We start from the raw sequence: 16,115 nt of genomic DNA on the forward strand, positions 1-16,115 counted from the left end.
GGTCTTCAGACTACAGTGGTCTTAACATTTTTTAAATGGAAGAAGCTTGGCACAACCTTGAACCATCTTAAAGTTGGCTGTCAAGCCAGATTAGGCATCCAATCAAGAAAGGTCTTGATCAAGGAGGCAAAAAAGAATCATCTCTGAAGAAACCTTCTTTAGAGCACACACATTCTCAGGCTGGGATGATAGTTTATCTCTCAACGCAATAACTATCTGATGCGCATTGCCAAAACAACAACTGAGTGGGTTTAGGGCCAGATTTGAGTGTCCTTAAATGATAAGACTTAAACCCCATGAAAAATCTCAAAGAGACATGAATGAGGCAGTTCATAGATGTTCACCATCTGCAAGGAAGAATGGGGTAAACTGCCCAAATTCAAGTGTGCAAAGCTTGTAGCAAAGACCTGCAGCTGTAATTTCAGCCAGGTTTTTACAAAGTACAACATAAGGGGACTAAATAATTTAGTGAAAAAGGGATTTTAGCATTTGATTTGTAATTAATTAATACAAACCAGTTTAAAAACTCCAAAAATGTTTCACTTTATTGTAATTAAAATTATATATTATATTGGTAATTATATTATATTTGTATAATTGTAATTATATAAATCAGTGGGTAAAATGCACTTACCTCCATTCAGTAATAACTGGTAGCCTTTCCTTTTTATTGACCTTTTAATCTGTAACAATCCTTGACTCAGCAACACAATGACTAATAACAGTACCCAATAAAGTGGAACTGAAAAAAAATTCTAAAATTAAATGTACCAATGACACTATCATGTCATAATGTCAGTGTCACAACCCTAATAACATCCAGTCAGCAGAGGCCCATGATGCTCCTCTACTACATATAGATGAAGTAGATGGTGACTGTATCGTAGTTGCTGCTATGCACAAGTTGTCAGTAATTGTATAACTGCAAATTGCACTTGATTAATTTACAACTTAAAACAACTAACTAACAACCAACAAATTAATTTACAACTATAAACTACAGTACAATCAAAAACTGTCTCCTATAGCTATTTGGAGGTTTGCTGCCCTCTGGTGGAAAAGCACCGTAAATACGCTTTAATTAAATGCTCTAACACCTTATAAGGATTCTGATTTTCGTGACGATGTTGTCATAATTTCTAGGGGTGCAATAAATAAGTGTGGTTATAACATGAGTTGTAAAATAAGTCCGATTAGTCCATTCATTTATCCACCACCCTGGACAGGGCACCAAATCATCACAGGGCAACACACCCATACTCACTCATACTTAGCTAGATAAAATTTAAGTAGCCATTCCACCTTCCTCATAGCAGACAAGAGATGAACATGCAAAACTTCTTACAGACAGTGGCTGAAAGCAAGGACTGAACCTACGTCCCATGATAAATGCTGCAGTGTCACCCACTCAGCCTTGCCACTGTGCTGCTCTTGAAGGCCTTCCTACAGGGCATATTTTAAAAGATTTAAATAAACAGTTAAGGGTAGAGGCCCAGTGTATTAACCTGTCCAAAATAAGGGCCCAAAATGTATACTGAAAATGCATACTGATTTATATTAAAATAGGATTAGAAATAGAGATTATAGAGATAGATAGAAAGCAGATAGAAAGCCTTTCTTTTTAATATTTACATGTACAGTACTATAAAATTATTCTTCTTTGGAATTCTGGGTCAGCCATTGTATGGTGCCCCTGGAGCCTAGAAGGTTAAGGGCCTTGCTTAAGGGCCCAACAGTGGCTGCATGGCAGAGCCAGGATTCAAACCCACATCCTGCTAGTGAGTAAGCTACAGCTCTACCACTAGGCTATCACTGTCACAAGCTAAAACACTACCTGGAGAGCATGCCAATCCATCTGTGGCCACCAACTGACATTCACACCTGGGGGGGCATGTTGTGGAAACTAACTGGAAACCTAGGAGGAAACAAGTAAAACATATCTCCTGGCAGGTGCTCCTATGTCCACTATTAAACCCTTGCAGCTCATTCAAAATGCAGCTGCCTGTCTGGTTTTTAACCAACCTAAACACTGCCACATCACCCCACTGCTGCATTCTCTTCACTGGCTTCCTGTAGCTGCACACATTCAGTTTAAAACACTGATGCTCACCTACAAAGACAAAAATGGACCAGCCCCAAACTACCTTAGAGGTCTAATCAAACCCCGCTCTGTACCACGCAACCTCCGAGCCACTAGTCTCGCTCGACCCAGGACTCGAAGAAAACCAGCATCAAGGCTCTTCTCTGTGCTGGCACCCAAGTTGTGAAACGAGCTTCCCCTGTCTGTCCGAACATCTGAGTCTCTCGCTGTCTTTAAAAAATGATTAAAAACCTTCATCACCTCTTTACTAAGCAATTAAGCTGACTTGTACTTACTTACTTACTTACTAACTTACTTACTAATGCTCTTATTCATTTCTTGCAAAAAAAAAAAAACTTTGGCTCTGGTTTTAGCAGATTTGTGTTCTTGGACTGTTGTTTACTTAAACTAGAGTAAGGTAATGTTTACTATGGAAGCACTTCTGTAAGTCGCTCTGGATAAGAGCGTCAGCTAAATGCTAAAAATGTAAATGCCAAATTCCACACAGACAGTAAAAGCAGGCAAGGACAGAACCCAGGTTACTGAAGCTGTGTCCCCCCCCCCCAGTACTGATTCGACTCTTCACCGCTGACTGAGGACGCCTCTCAACTGACATACGCCCCCCTCCAGCACGTACAGTCAGTACAGACTGCATTTTTCACTGCATTTTTAGAGCGTCTGCTAAATGCCGAAAATGTAAATGTAAATGCCAAATTCCACACAGACAGTAAAAGTAGGCAAGGACAGAACCCAGGTTACTGAAGCTGTGTGGCACCAACACTACATTTCTGAATCCATTTATTGTACTATCTAAATATTATATCAGTTATGCAAGACTGCAACACAATTATTCTTTATTCAGAGTAAAATGTGTCAACATCCAGCATGACAAAAGTTGTACAAATTCCACAATAAAAAAAGAAGGGGGGAAAGAAAATGAAAAATCACAGCAACTTGTGATCTCACACATTTATAGCAAAATGAAAGGGTCAACAAATTCATGCTGTGTTGTACAAAAATAAATCAAACTTCAGTTCCACAGAGAGCACAATAGTTTATACAAAATTCTGTCTTCATCAATGGTCACTCAAATCAGGCTCAAAATGAAGAATTGAAAATAAATAAACTCTGATGAATTCACAATAATTGATATGAAAATTCAGCATTCTAATGTGTGACACCTTTTCTGTTTTCCCAAGGTAGTCACAGATTTTAAATATTTTTTATTATTATTATTTCATGTTATGTAGCAACAGTAGATGAGCAGCAGGTTTGTGCTTAAAATCCCTTTTCGTTCGTAGTGATAACAATAATTTATTTAAAAACTGATACTAGCTAGTACTCTATTGAAAGCATTACTACATTGGCAGAAAGCTGCAGACACGATGCTGTGATGAAGGCATACGCAGTTATGGAGGATGTCACGGTATCCGAAAAGAGGATGGAACTGTACAGTATAAGATGAGTAAAAGATGAGCACCTTTGCATTCACTTCCGAAAAGGTGAAGTCTTCCATGGCTGCTACAGCAAAGAAAAAAACCTGACAGAAACTTGACCTCTGACTTCATTTCTGTGCCTTTATTATGGGATTCTCCCATTTTTTATTATTTATCATAATGATTTTGAATTCTGATTGAATATTTTGTTAAAGATTTTGTACAGTAATAGACATAAAGTGCATCTGGGGATTGTAGTGATGTTAAATAAATATCAGAAGGAAAATCATTTAATAATAATTACAGCATTTTTGTTAAAGATATTGTCCTAATTTGTATTCTGATGCCCTGTGGTCTCTGTCTAGATGCAATAGAACATGCATGTTTGATGTTATTACAACCCTAAATCAGAAAAAGTTGGGACAGTTTGGAAAATGCAAACAAAATAAAAATGCAGAGTTTGTTACATTTACTTTTATTTGATTGCAGACAGGATGAACCTGATATATTTCATGTTTTGTCTGCTCAACTTCATTTCATTTGTTAGTATACATCCATTCCGGCATTTCAGGCCTGCAACACATTCCAAAAAAGTTGGAACGGGGACAATTTAGGGCTAGTAATGAGGTGAAAAAACTAAATAATGATGTGGAAACCTGTATTGTGGTCAGATGAATCAGCAATCCAGGTCTTTTTGGAAGTAATGGACGCTGTGTGCTCCGGACCAAAGACGAAAAGGACCATCCAGACTGTTATCAGCAACAAGTCCAAAAGCCAGGGCCTGTCATGGTATGGAGCTGTGTCAGTGCCCTTGGCAAAGGTCATTTACATTTCTGTGATGGCAGCATTAATACAGACAAGTACATTGTGATCTTAGCACAACACATGCTGCCTTCAAGACGTCATCTTTTCCAGGGACGTCCATGCATTTTTCAACAAGACAATGCAAAACCACATTCTGCGCACATTACAAAGGCATGGCTGCAAGAGAAAAGGGTACGAGTGCTGGACTGGCCTGTCTGCAGTCCTGACCTGTCCCCAATAGAGAATGTGTGGCGAATTTTGAAAGAAAAAATGTGACAACGACAACCCCGTACTGTTGCACATTTTAAGACGTTTGCAGGAAGAATGAGACAAAATAAAAGCATCTTTTTCACCAAGTGTGGTGAAAAGGAATGGCAACATTACAAAGGGGTAAATGCTTTACTGTCCCAACTTTTTTTGGAATGTGTTGCAGGCCTGAAATGCAGTAATGGATGTTTATTAATAAATAAAATGAAGTTGAGCAGATAAAACATGAAATATCTCAGGTTCATCCTGTCTGCAATGAAATAAAAGTCAAAGTAAATGTAAGAAACTCTGTGTTTGTTTATTATTTGCATTTTCCATGCTGTCCCAACTTTTTCTGATTTGGGGTTGTAGTTCCAATTGTGTAATGAAGAGACACTATAGATTGCATGCCACCATGTGTATTTATGTATCTTTAGAATAAGTGCAAATAGTCTACTGGCACATAAGTGGGGACAATGACCCTGTAAGTCCCGCATTCATAAACTATATTTATATATATTTATTCTACAAAACCCTCCTTTTTCACATACTTTCCAAGTACTGCTTCAGTTCATGTAAAACCATCAGAACATGGAAACAAAGGTGTCCCCGTGCAAAAAGATGAAAACTGAGCTTACATTACAAATTCTTGCCTGCTTCTAACCTAATGTCCACATAACCCCCCTTTGAAAATTTTGTATAACAAGTTTTATATAAAAATCATTTACACATAGTAAAAATCTTCTTTCTTCCCAGTACATCAAACAGGAAATTGCATATAGCCCAACCGTTTCCCACAGCTTGCCTCTCGCCGCCATGAACAACGCAGTCATGTGCATATTGCTGATTCCACACGAGACTCTTGCTGCTATTATAAGAATTAGGCTAAATGAACACTGATGCAGGGGTAACACCTCCGCTACCATTACACTCATACAGATTCCATCTGTATCTCTTCACCAAAGCAAAAGCACAACGTTCATTGGGACATCCACCGTTAGGTTTCCGTGTCATGATGTTTACAATAAAACATACTGTATATACATCACATTGATTTCCTTCCATCGTTCACTGTTTATCGTACAATTCCAGCACCTATTATTCTGCCCACCATGTACAGGTGCTTATAATGAAATGAAGCAAATCTCAAGCAAAACAAATCCCAATCCTGTCATCTTGCTATCTGGACAGAAAAGTTCCAAATGCTGATTAAAATCATTTAGTTATTAGAACTAATACAATAAGTTGGCAGGTTATTCATTACTAGACTGATATTTAGATTAACCTGGTTTATACGTATGTAGTTGCGAGAAAAAAGTCTGTAAACTCTCTGGAATTATTAGGATTTCTGCATTATCTGTTCATCCAGTTCATAATAAACAAACACCTGGTCTAATGGGAGTGTTACCTATCTAAATCGAAGTAATTCAATTTGACTCATTAAAAACATGCTATTGTATACACTGATCAGTCATAACATCAAAACCACATTCTCGTTTCTACACTTACTGTTCATTTTATCAGCTCCACTTACCATACAGAAGCACTTTGTAGTTCTACAATTACTGACTGTAGTCCAGCTATTTCTCTGCATGCTTTGTTAGCCTCCTTTTATGCTGTTCTTCAATGGTCAGGACTCCCCCAGGACCACTACAGAGCAGGTATTATTTAGGTGGTGGATCATTCTCAGCACTGCAGTGACACTGACATGGTGGTGGTGTGTTGGTGTGTGTTATGCTGGTATGAGTGGATCAGACACAGCAGCGCTGCTGCAGTTTTTAAACACCTCACTGTCACTGCTGGACTGAGAATAGTCCACCAACCAAAAATATCCAGACAACAGCGCCCCGTAGGCAGCGTCCACTGATGAAGGTCTAGAAGATGACCAACTCAAACAGCAGCAATAGATGAGCGATCGTCTCTGACTTTACATCTACAAGGTGAACCATCTAGGTAGGAGTGTCTAATAGAGTGGACAGTGAGTCTGATCCTCTCATACCAGCACAACACACACTAACACACCACCACCATGTCAGTGTCACTGCAGTGCTGAGAATGATCCACCACCTAAATAATACCTGCCCTGTAGTGGTCCTGGGAGAGTCCTGACCATTGAAGAACAGCATGAAAGCAGGCTAACAAAGCATGCAGAGAAACAGATGGACTACAGTCAGTAATTGAATTGTCAGAACTACAAAGTGCTTCTATATGGTAAGTGAAGCAGATAAAATGGACAGTGAGTGTAGAAACAAGGAGGAGGTTTTAATGGCATATTAATAATTAATGCAGAAATTAAATCATTCAAAAGGTTCACAAACTTTCTCTCCACAAGAGTTACCAGTGTACTAAGTGTTAATGAATAGACTGTCAACTATTGTTTTATAGATTTTAAACTATATATTCTTGCATGTTATTTATTCTAGTTTTATTGTGAATATAATTTCTTTTTGTCCTCCAGCAAGCATTAAAATGGATGTATTTTTAATATCGTTTGCTTTACTGATCAGAAATATCCACTAAAATGTGCAAATGTGAGCAGTCAGAAATGGTACAGAACACTATGTTGGCTCATATGCAAACATACAAAATGGGAATGTTTTCAAAAACTCTTCTGCCATTAACTATTTCAAAGCAAGACCGAAAGGAATTATCATGATCGAAATGAAAAACCATGATGTGTAAGCATAACACTTTTTAAAGAACATGTGTGAATATTTAACACTGCTAAATTACAGCAGCAAACCATGAGGTGTCCCATTTTGTCTCTTTCATTTCTGTTTTGCAATTGTCCTTTTCACCCTTCTTTAAAGAGGTTTGCTCGAGGTTTGTTGAGTGGCTAGACTTGGATCCCCTGTACTGCTTGTTTTATATTCTCCAGCAGTGCTTTGTTCTCCGGACTCTGGTACTGCTCTTGATTTGAGTACATGTCTGTCAGAGTCGTCACATACGCATCGAAGTTCTGGTCACTTATTGGGTCCTGTAAAACACACAGCAAGAATGATCTATTAGCCATTACTACTGCAGGGGTATTAAACACAGATAAAATGCTAAAATCAGATTTCAGTATGTCGTGTGAAGTACAAAAAGAGTGTTCTTTAAAGGAAAATGGAAATACTTTTAAACTCAAGCTGTAAAATGTAATAAACAAAAATGGAAATTTATTGTGAGGAAAAAGTAAGGACACCTTATGTCCTAATGGAATGGCTGATTTCTAATTGTTTTGAGATCTTTTTAAATCCCTTTCCAGACTCGTATGCATCTACAACCTTCTTTCTGAAGGCCTCAGAGAGCCCTTTAGCTCTCACCATGGTGATAACACTCACTTCAACAATCAAGAGCAAACCAAACTAATATCTGAGGTTTAAATAAAACTCCAATGTCCTCTAACGATGGTCTAATCATTGCAGCTGATGTGGTGCACTGGATTCTAATTTTAGACATTTTAAGTAGTAATAAATGTGGGGGTGTCCTAACTTTTTGTTCATTACATTTTACAACTTGTGTTTAAAAGTAATTTTTAATATTTTTGTTGTTTAGTTATATAAGCTCCATCTCTCAATAGTGTTAATACTGTTTAAATAAAGCTCACATGTCCATATGTTTAAATATGTTCAAAAAGACAAAGGTTTTCATGGGGTGTCCTAACTTTTTCACATGACTGTATATTAAGGCAATGATATGCTTTCAATTTTGCAGAAACAGTTTAGGGGAGCCCCCTTCCTGTTCCAGCATGACTGTGCCCCTGTGCACAAAGTAAGGTCTTTAAAGACATGAAGGAAAGCTCTGTTTAACGACACTTCAGTGGCCTGCAAAGACATCTGACCTTAGCCCCACTGAACAGCTTTAGAATGAACTCCTGACCAACATCAGTGAACAGCTATATAAATGCTCTTTTAACTGAGTGGGCACAAATTCCCACAGACATACTTCAAAGTTTTGTGAGAAGCCTTCTCAGAAGACTGGCTGTTTCTATAACTGAAAAAAATTCTCTATTTTACCAGCACAACACACACTAACACACCACCACGTCAGTGTCACTGCAGTGCTGAGAATGACCCACCACCTAAATAATACCTACTCTGTCGTGGTTCTGTGAAAGTCCTGACCATTGAAGAACAGCATGAAAGGGGGCTAACAAAACATGCAGAGAAATAGATAGACTACAGTCAGTAATTGTAAAATTACAAAGTGCTGATAAAATGGACAGTGAGTGTAGAAACAAGGAGGTGGTTTTAATGTTATGGCTGATCAGTGTATATTAAATGGCCAGCTAACTCTTGTTAGAAAATGTTTCTATATTGTTTTTCATATATACACTGTGGCCTAAGCAAAATGATTTTAGGTCATAGATATTTAAGTGATCACATCTAATGAACTTTAATGAATTGAATGAATAATAAACTAACAAAAAATATCACAACTTAAAAAGCATTTGAGTGATGTGTACACATTACAAGGTATATCAAAAAATAATTGTAACTTTAAAGTGTATAGAAATTACATTAAAAAAGGAGACAGGAGAGGAAAAGATTGTAAAAATCATTTCTTACTCGCTGATGCAACTGTAAACAGCTGTTATGTCTAATCAGAGGCTCTTTGTGTGGTGGTGGTTTCTAGAGGAAAGGTAGAAATCTGTTAGTCAACTGTATCCAGCATTCACATCTTACAAGCCTGTAATCTTTTTTTCAATTTTACAAACCCAGAACTCACCAAAAGTCCTATTAATTACTTAAACTAATCAGGTTTAAGGGCCACAAACCATTTTTTATTCCCTAAACAAATATTCATTCAAGCATTACCAGATAATGCGTATGGAACATGACAGGGACTTTATCCCAAACTGTCTAATAATGTAGTTTATATGGGCAAATATAAAACCATGATTATAAACACTAATAAAACACAAACATATATTATTTAAATACACAGATATATAGTACAATTTATCATAATGCTGTGAAAAACATTTGACATACTGCCGTGATATGTTTTTGTGCAATGGAGTTTGAAGTCATTACTTTTTGTTAATTATATTGCTATGAATGAATGTACAAATGTTTAAAACCAGCTCTAACATGTCTAAATAACTTAAATGTTTGCATTTCAGAATATATTTTACATTGCATGTGATGAGAAATAATCTGCCTGCATGATAGTATATTATGACGTGGATTACTGGCAGACAAATGCTATTATATCTAAAACGCTCGGACCCTGATTCATTACGATTGATGAAGTACAATTATTGCACTTATTTATTACTATTATTAATATAAATGTTTTGTACTAAGCATTTGTTAATTGCTTTCTACTCAATCATAAAAAGGTTGGGGCTCTTAAAGGATGCTTGCTGCAACAAAAGCCAACAGAGGTGGGGATAGGGGAAATGCAGTAGTAGCGCTGCTGAGTCATTGCAAGAAGGGCCTGTGTTCAGTTTTCCGGCCAGACAGCCAGGGTCCTTTCTGTGTGAAGTTTGCATGTTCTTCCTGTGTCCACGTGGGTTTCCTCTGGGTGCTCCAGTTTCCTCCCACAGTCAAAAGACATACAGTCAGGTTAATTGGAAATATTAAAATTGTCCTAAGTATGAATGTGTGTGTTCGCCCTGTGATGGACTGGTGTCTTTTCCGGGGGGTTTTACCTGCCTTTCACCCAATGAATCAGACCCACTGCAATCCTGACCAGGATAAAGTGGTGATAAAACATCCAATAAATAAATGCATCTTTGATATGTATCTAATTTCATGTTTTATTTCACTTTATTTTATTTCCTGTTATATTTCCAGTTAAAAATGTGAAATAAATGCTATGGAAGAAAGCCAGTTTTAATATGTCTAAAAAACTTAAATGTTTGCTCTATTCTGGTCATGGTCTCAGTGGGTCCTGTTTTCCCAAAATTACTGAGCACAATGCAGTAACACACCTGGATAAGACACCAATCTATCACAGGCTTAATTGTTTAGTATTCCTGTCAATATTTATTGTTACACCAGCAATCAGTCAGGTCAGAAAATGCACACTATGTTTAATGTGGTGTTAATCTTCGTCTGCTGACCATTCATCAATATTGAGAAAAATGTAATACAAAATTTTACTATCAATTAGTTGGTCTGTGGCCTAAATTAAAGAGAAGCGAGAACAACTGATTCAAATTGTGAATGTCCCCACTGAGGGACTAATAAAGGATGATCTTATCTTAAATAAAAAATTTGTTTTCCAAAGTGTATCATCTACAGGGGTTGGACAAAATAACTGAAACACCTGTCATTTTAGTGTGGGAGGTTTCATGGCTAAATTGGACCAGTCTGGTGGCCAATCTTCATTAATTGCACATTGCACCAGTAAGAGCAGAGTGTGAAGGTTCATTTAGCAGGGTAAGAGCACAGTTTTGCTCAAAATATTGCAATGCACACAACATTATGAGTGACATACCAGAGTTCAAAAGAGGACAAATTGTTGGTGCACGTCTTGCTGGCGCATCTGTGACCAAGACAGCAAGTCTTTGTGATGTATCAAGAGCCACGGTATCCAGGGTAATGTCAGCATACCACCAAGAAGGACAAACCACATCCAACAGGATTAACTGTGGACGCAAGAGGAAGCTGTCTGAAAGGGATGTTCGGGTGCTAACCCGGATTATATCCAAAAACATAAAACCACGGCTGCCCAAATCACGGCAGAATTAAATGTGCACCTCAACTCTCCTGTTTCCACCAGAACTGTCCGTCGGGAGCTCCACAGGGTCAATATACACGGCCGGGCTGCTATAGCCAAACCTTTGGTCACTCGTGCCAATGCCAAACGTCGGTTTCAATGGTGCAAGGAGTGCAAATCTTGGGCTGTGGACAATGTGAAACATGTATTGTTCTCTGATGAGTCCACCTTTACTGTTTTCCCCACATCCGGGAGAGTTACGGTGTGGAGAAGCCCCAAAGAAGCGTACCACCCAGACTGTTGCATGCCCAGAGTGAAGCATGGGGGTGGATCAGTGATGGTTTGGGCTGCCATATCATGGCATTCCCTTGGCCCAATACTTGTGCTAGATGGGCGCGTCACTGCCAAGGACTACCGAACCATTCTGGAGGACCATGTGCATCCAATGGCAGTGCCGTGTATCAGGATGACAATGCACCAATACACACAGCAAGACTGGTGAAAGATTGGTTTGATGAACATGAAAGTGAAGTTGAACATCTCCCATGGCCTGCACAGTCACCAGATCTAAATATTATTGAGCCACTTTGGGGTGTTTTGGAGAAGCGAGTCAGGAAACGTTTTCCTCCACCAGCATCACGTAGTGACCTGGCCACTATCCTGCAAGAAGAATGGCTTAAAATCCCTCTGACCACTGTGCAGGACTTGTATATGTCATTTCCAAGACGAATTGACGCTGTATTGGCCGCAAAAGGAGGCCCTACACCATACTAATAAATTATTGTGGTCTAAAACCAGGTGTTTCAGTTATTTTGTCCAACCCCTGTATAACAGTGATTCCCAACCACTGGGCTTTTGTAGCGATCTAATTAGAGATCGCTACAAAAGCAATGAAAACACTGCTTCGATTTCCAACATACTTCGGGTGTTATCCCCGTTTCATAGCAGCTCAGTGTTCCCACTGATTTTCCATCATTTGTGAGTAGTATTGTTATTCTATTTGAAATCCCCCCGCCCTGCCTGTTGAAATTATATCTTAAACCAGTCCGTGGTGCAAAAAAGGCTGGGGATTGATGATCTATAATAAAAAACAAAACAACAAACTGAGCATGTACAAGTATCTTACTCATGGTGTGTTATTATGTAATTCAAACCCTTATGTTGTTCTAGTGCAGTTGTACATTGGTGCACGCCAAATACCAATTATTTTCTGGTGTTTTTTTTTAATGCACAACACCTGCCTAATACACTCTATGTAGTGTCTATATGAACCCGTTAAGGATTTATCTTGGCTGTGTCATCAGTGAATGATTTAAATCATGAGTTTTTAATGTGTTAATCCATCATAGTTCATAAATATTAATCCTGGTCAGGGTGAATGCATTTTTGACTCCGTTTATCAATTAAACGTTCTCTCAATTTGAGTGTTCTTGTGGAGCTCGAAGTAAATTATCATTACAGTATTTCTCTTACTGATTTGTTGATTGATTTGGGACATGGTGGGTTCAGCACCACCTGGAAACACTGATTGCAGGAAATACACCCTGCAAAGAGCCCTAGTCTAATGCAGTGCAGTTGACATTCCCACATTCAATTACTCACTCAGACCCGAGGGCAATTTAGAGTAGCTAGTCTATGTTTAGCACGTTTTTGGGCGGTACTAATGCTGGTTATTTTGATTAGACCATTTCTGCTGACTGTGTTTTACATATAAAATCATTCTAATCAAGCTGATTGGCTCCTGCCCTTTACACATCACTAATTTAGTCTGTCTCTTCCCAGCACCAGCACATCAGCAATGTATACTGAAGCAGTTTATTTTAAATACAGCATGTGGTGAGAATTGTTTCCTGAAGTCACAGATAGCTACGATCTAACAATCAACAAGCTGCAGGGCAATTGTTTTTTGCTTTCCATAACTTGCTAGCTATCTGTTCTCGATGGTGGCCCTTACCATATGAGGGAGCTGGATATTAGCTAAACTGTTAATCAGTGACTGGCTGAGGTTGGCCAGCTCATGCAGGAGAGATTCATTTTGCTGTTCAATCACCTTGTTTTCTTCCTCTATCGACTTCAGATTAGACTCCATGGTTGTTATCTAGGAAAATAAATGGGAAAATGTGTTAGCTTTAAATATACAGCCAGAGGTATATAACAATACTTACTATACTACAGTGTATTATTGAGGTCTTTATATTAATTTATTAATTCATTTATTCACTGTCTGTTTTACCAGCGCTTTATCCTAGTCAGGGTCACAGTGGGTCTGATTCATTGAGCAAAAGGCAAGAAACACCCCGGTTAGTTTTCCAGTCCATCCCAGGGCACACATACATATAACTACAGGGACTTTACTATCTCCATTTGGCCTGACTGCATGTCTTTAAATTTGTGTGAGGAAACCGGAGCACCGGGAGGAAATCCAAGCAGACACAGGGAAAACATGCAAACCACACACAGAAGGGCCATAGCTCTAGCTGTTTTGAGGGGGAATCAAACCCAGGCCCCTTTTGCTGTGAGGTGACAGTGCTACCCACTATGCCATGTGCCATACTAAGTGTATATATTGTACGTATTTGTATTTATACATGTATATGGGGCGGCACGGTGGCTAAGTGGGTAGCACTGTTGCCTCACAGCAAGAAGGTCCTGGGTTCGATCCCCAGGTGGGGTGGTCTGGGTCCTTTCTGTGTGGAGTTTGCATGTTCTCCCCGTCTCCGGGTGCTTCGGTTTCCTCCCACAGTCCAAAGACATGCAAGTGAGGTGAATTGGAGATACAAAATTGTCCAAGACTGTGTTTGATATTAACCTTGTGAACTGATAAAACTTGTGTAATGAGTAACTACCGTTCCTGTCATGAATGTAACCAAAAGTGTATGTTTATTAGGATTTTAACGTCATGTTTTACACTTTAGTTACATTCATGACAGGAACAGTAGTTACTCATTACACAAGATTCATCAGTTCACAAGGTTATATCAAACACAGTCATGGACAATTTAGAATCTCCAATTCACCTCACTTGCATGTCTTTGGACTGTGTGAGGAAACCGGAGCACCCGGAGGAAACCCACACAGACACGGGGAGAACATGCAAACTCCACACAAAAAGGAAACGGATCGCCCCACCTGGGGATTGAACCCAGGACCTTCTTGCTGTGAGGCGACAAACCAAAAGTGTAAAACATGACTTATATATATATACAGTATATACTGTATATACTGTATATAATAGTACACACATATACTGTATGTACAGTGTATCACAAAAGTGAGTACACCCCTCACATTTCTGCAGATATTTAAGTATATCTTTTCATGGGACAACACTGACAAAATGACACTTTGACACAATGAAAAGTAGTCTGTGTGCAGCTTATATAACAGTGTAAATTTATTCTTTCCTCAAAATAACTCAATATACAGCCATTAATGTCTAAACCACCGGCAACAAAAGTGAGTACACCCCTTAGTGAAAGTTCCTGAAGTGTCAATATTTTGTGTGGCCACCATTATTTTCCAGAACTGCCTTAACTCTCCTGGGCATGGAGTTTACCAGAGCTTCACAGGTTGCCACTGGAATGCTTTTCCACTCCTCCATGATGACATCACGGAGCTGGCGGATATTCGAGACTTTGCGCTCCTCCACCTTCCGCTTGAGGATGCCCCAAAGATGTTCTATTGGGTTTAGGTCTGGAGACATGCTTGGCCAGTCCATCACCTTTACCCTCAGCCTCTTCAATAAAGCAGTGGTCGTCTTAGAGGTGTGTTTGGGGTCATTATCATGCTGGAACACTGCCCTGCGACCCAGTTTCCGGAGGGAGGGGATCATGCTCTGCTTCAGTATTTCACAGTACATATTGGAGTTCATGTGTCCCTCAATGAAATGTAACTCCCCACACCTGCTGCACTCATGCAGCCCCAGACCATGGCATTCCCACCACCATGCTTGACTGTAGGCATGACACACTTATCTTTGTACTCCTCACCTGATTGCCGCCACACATGCTTGAGACCATCTGAACCAAACAAATTAAACTTGGTCTCATCAGACCATAGGACATGGTTCCAGTAATCCATGTCCTTTGTTGACATGTCTTCAGCAAACTGTTTGCGGGCTTTCTTGTGTAGAGACTTCAGAAGAGGCTTCCTTCTGGGGTGACAGCCATGCAGACCAATTTGATGTAGTGTGCGGCGTATGGTCTGAGCACTGACAGGCTGACCCCCCACCTTTTCAATCTCTGCAGCAATGCTGACAGCACTCCTGCGCCTATCTTTCAAAGACAGCAGTTGGATGTGATGCTGAGCACGTGCACTCAGCTTCTTTGGACGACCAACGCGAGGTCTGTTCTGAGTGGACCCTGCTCTTTTAAAACGCTGGATGATCTTGGCCACTGTGCTGCAGCTCAGTTTCAGGGTGTTGGCAATCTTCTTGTAGCCTTGGCCATCTTCATATAGCGCAACAATTCGTCTTTTAAGATCCTCAGAGAGTTCTTTGCCATGAGGTGCCATGTTGGAACTTTCAGTGACCAGTATGAGAGAGTGTGAGAGCTGTACTACTAAATTGAACACACCTGCTCCCTATGCACACCTGAGACCTAGTAACACTAACAAATCACATGACATTTTGGAGGGAAAATGACAAGCAGTGCTCAATTTGGACATTTAGGGGTGTAGTCTCTTAGGGGTGTACTCACTTTTGTTGCCGGTTGTTTAGACATTAATGGCTGTATATTGAGTTATTTTGAGGGAAGAATAAATTTACGCTGTTATATAAGCTGCACACAGACTACTTTTCATTGTGTCAAAGTGTCATTTTGTCAGTGTTGTCCCATGAAAAGATATACTTAAATATCTGCAGAAATGTGAGGGGTGTACTCACTTTTGTGATACACTGT

General features: G+C 39.3%; 1 protein-coding gene across 1 annotated transcript in view; it reads right to left on the reverse strand.

The window, feature by feature from the left end:
- Positions 1 to 7,278: 7,278 nt before the first annotated feature.
- The window catches only part of myt1lb (myelin transcription factor 1-like, b), a 195,659-nt gene continuing 186,822 nt past the window's right edge, over positions 7,279 to 16,115 (reverse strand). The window contains exons 20-22 of the mRNA XM_063006723.1: positions 13,172 to 13,315; positions 9,117 to 9,179; positions 7,279 to 7,543 (exon numbers count right to left, since the gene is read on the reverse strand). Of these exons, the coding sequence (XP_062862793.1) occupies positions 7,403 to 7,543; positions 9,117 to 9,179; positions 13,172 to 13,315 (348 nt within the window). The 3' untranslated portion in view covers positions 7,279 to 7,402. The remainder of the gene's footprint in view (positions 7,544 to 9,116; positions 9,180 to 13,171; positions 13,316 to 16,115) is intronic.

This window comes from Trichomycterus rosablanca, chromosome 13 (genome assembly GCF_030014385.1).
Source record: "Trichomycterus rosablanca isolate fTriRos1 chromosome 13, fTriRos1.hap1, whole genome shotgun sequence".
Classification (NCBI taxonomy): domain Eukaryota; kingdom Metazoa; phylum Chordata; class Actinopteri; order Siluriformes; family Trichomycteridae; genus Trichomycterus; species Trichomycterus rosablanca.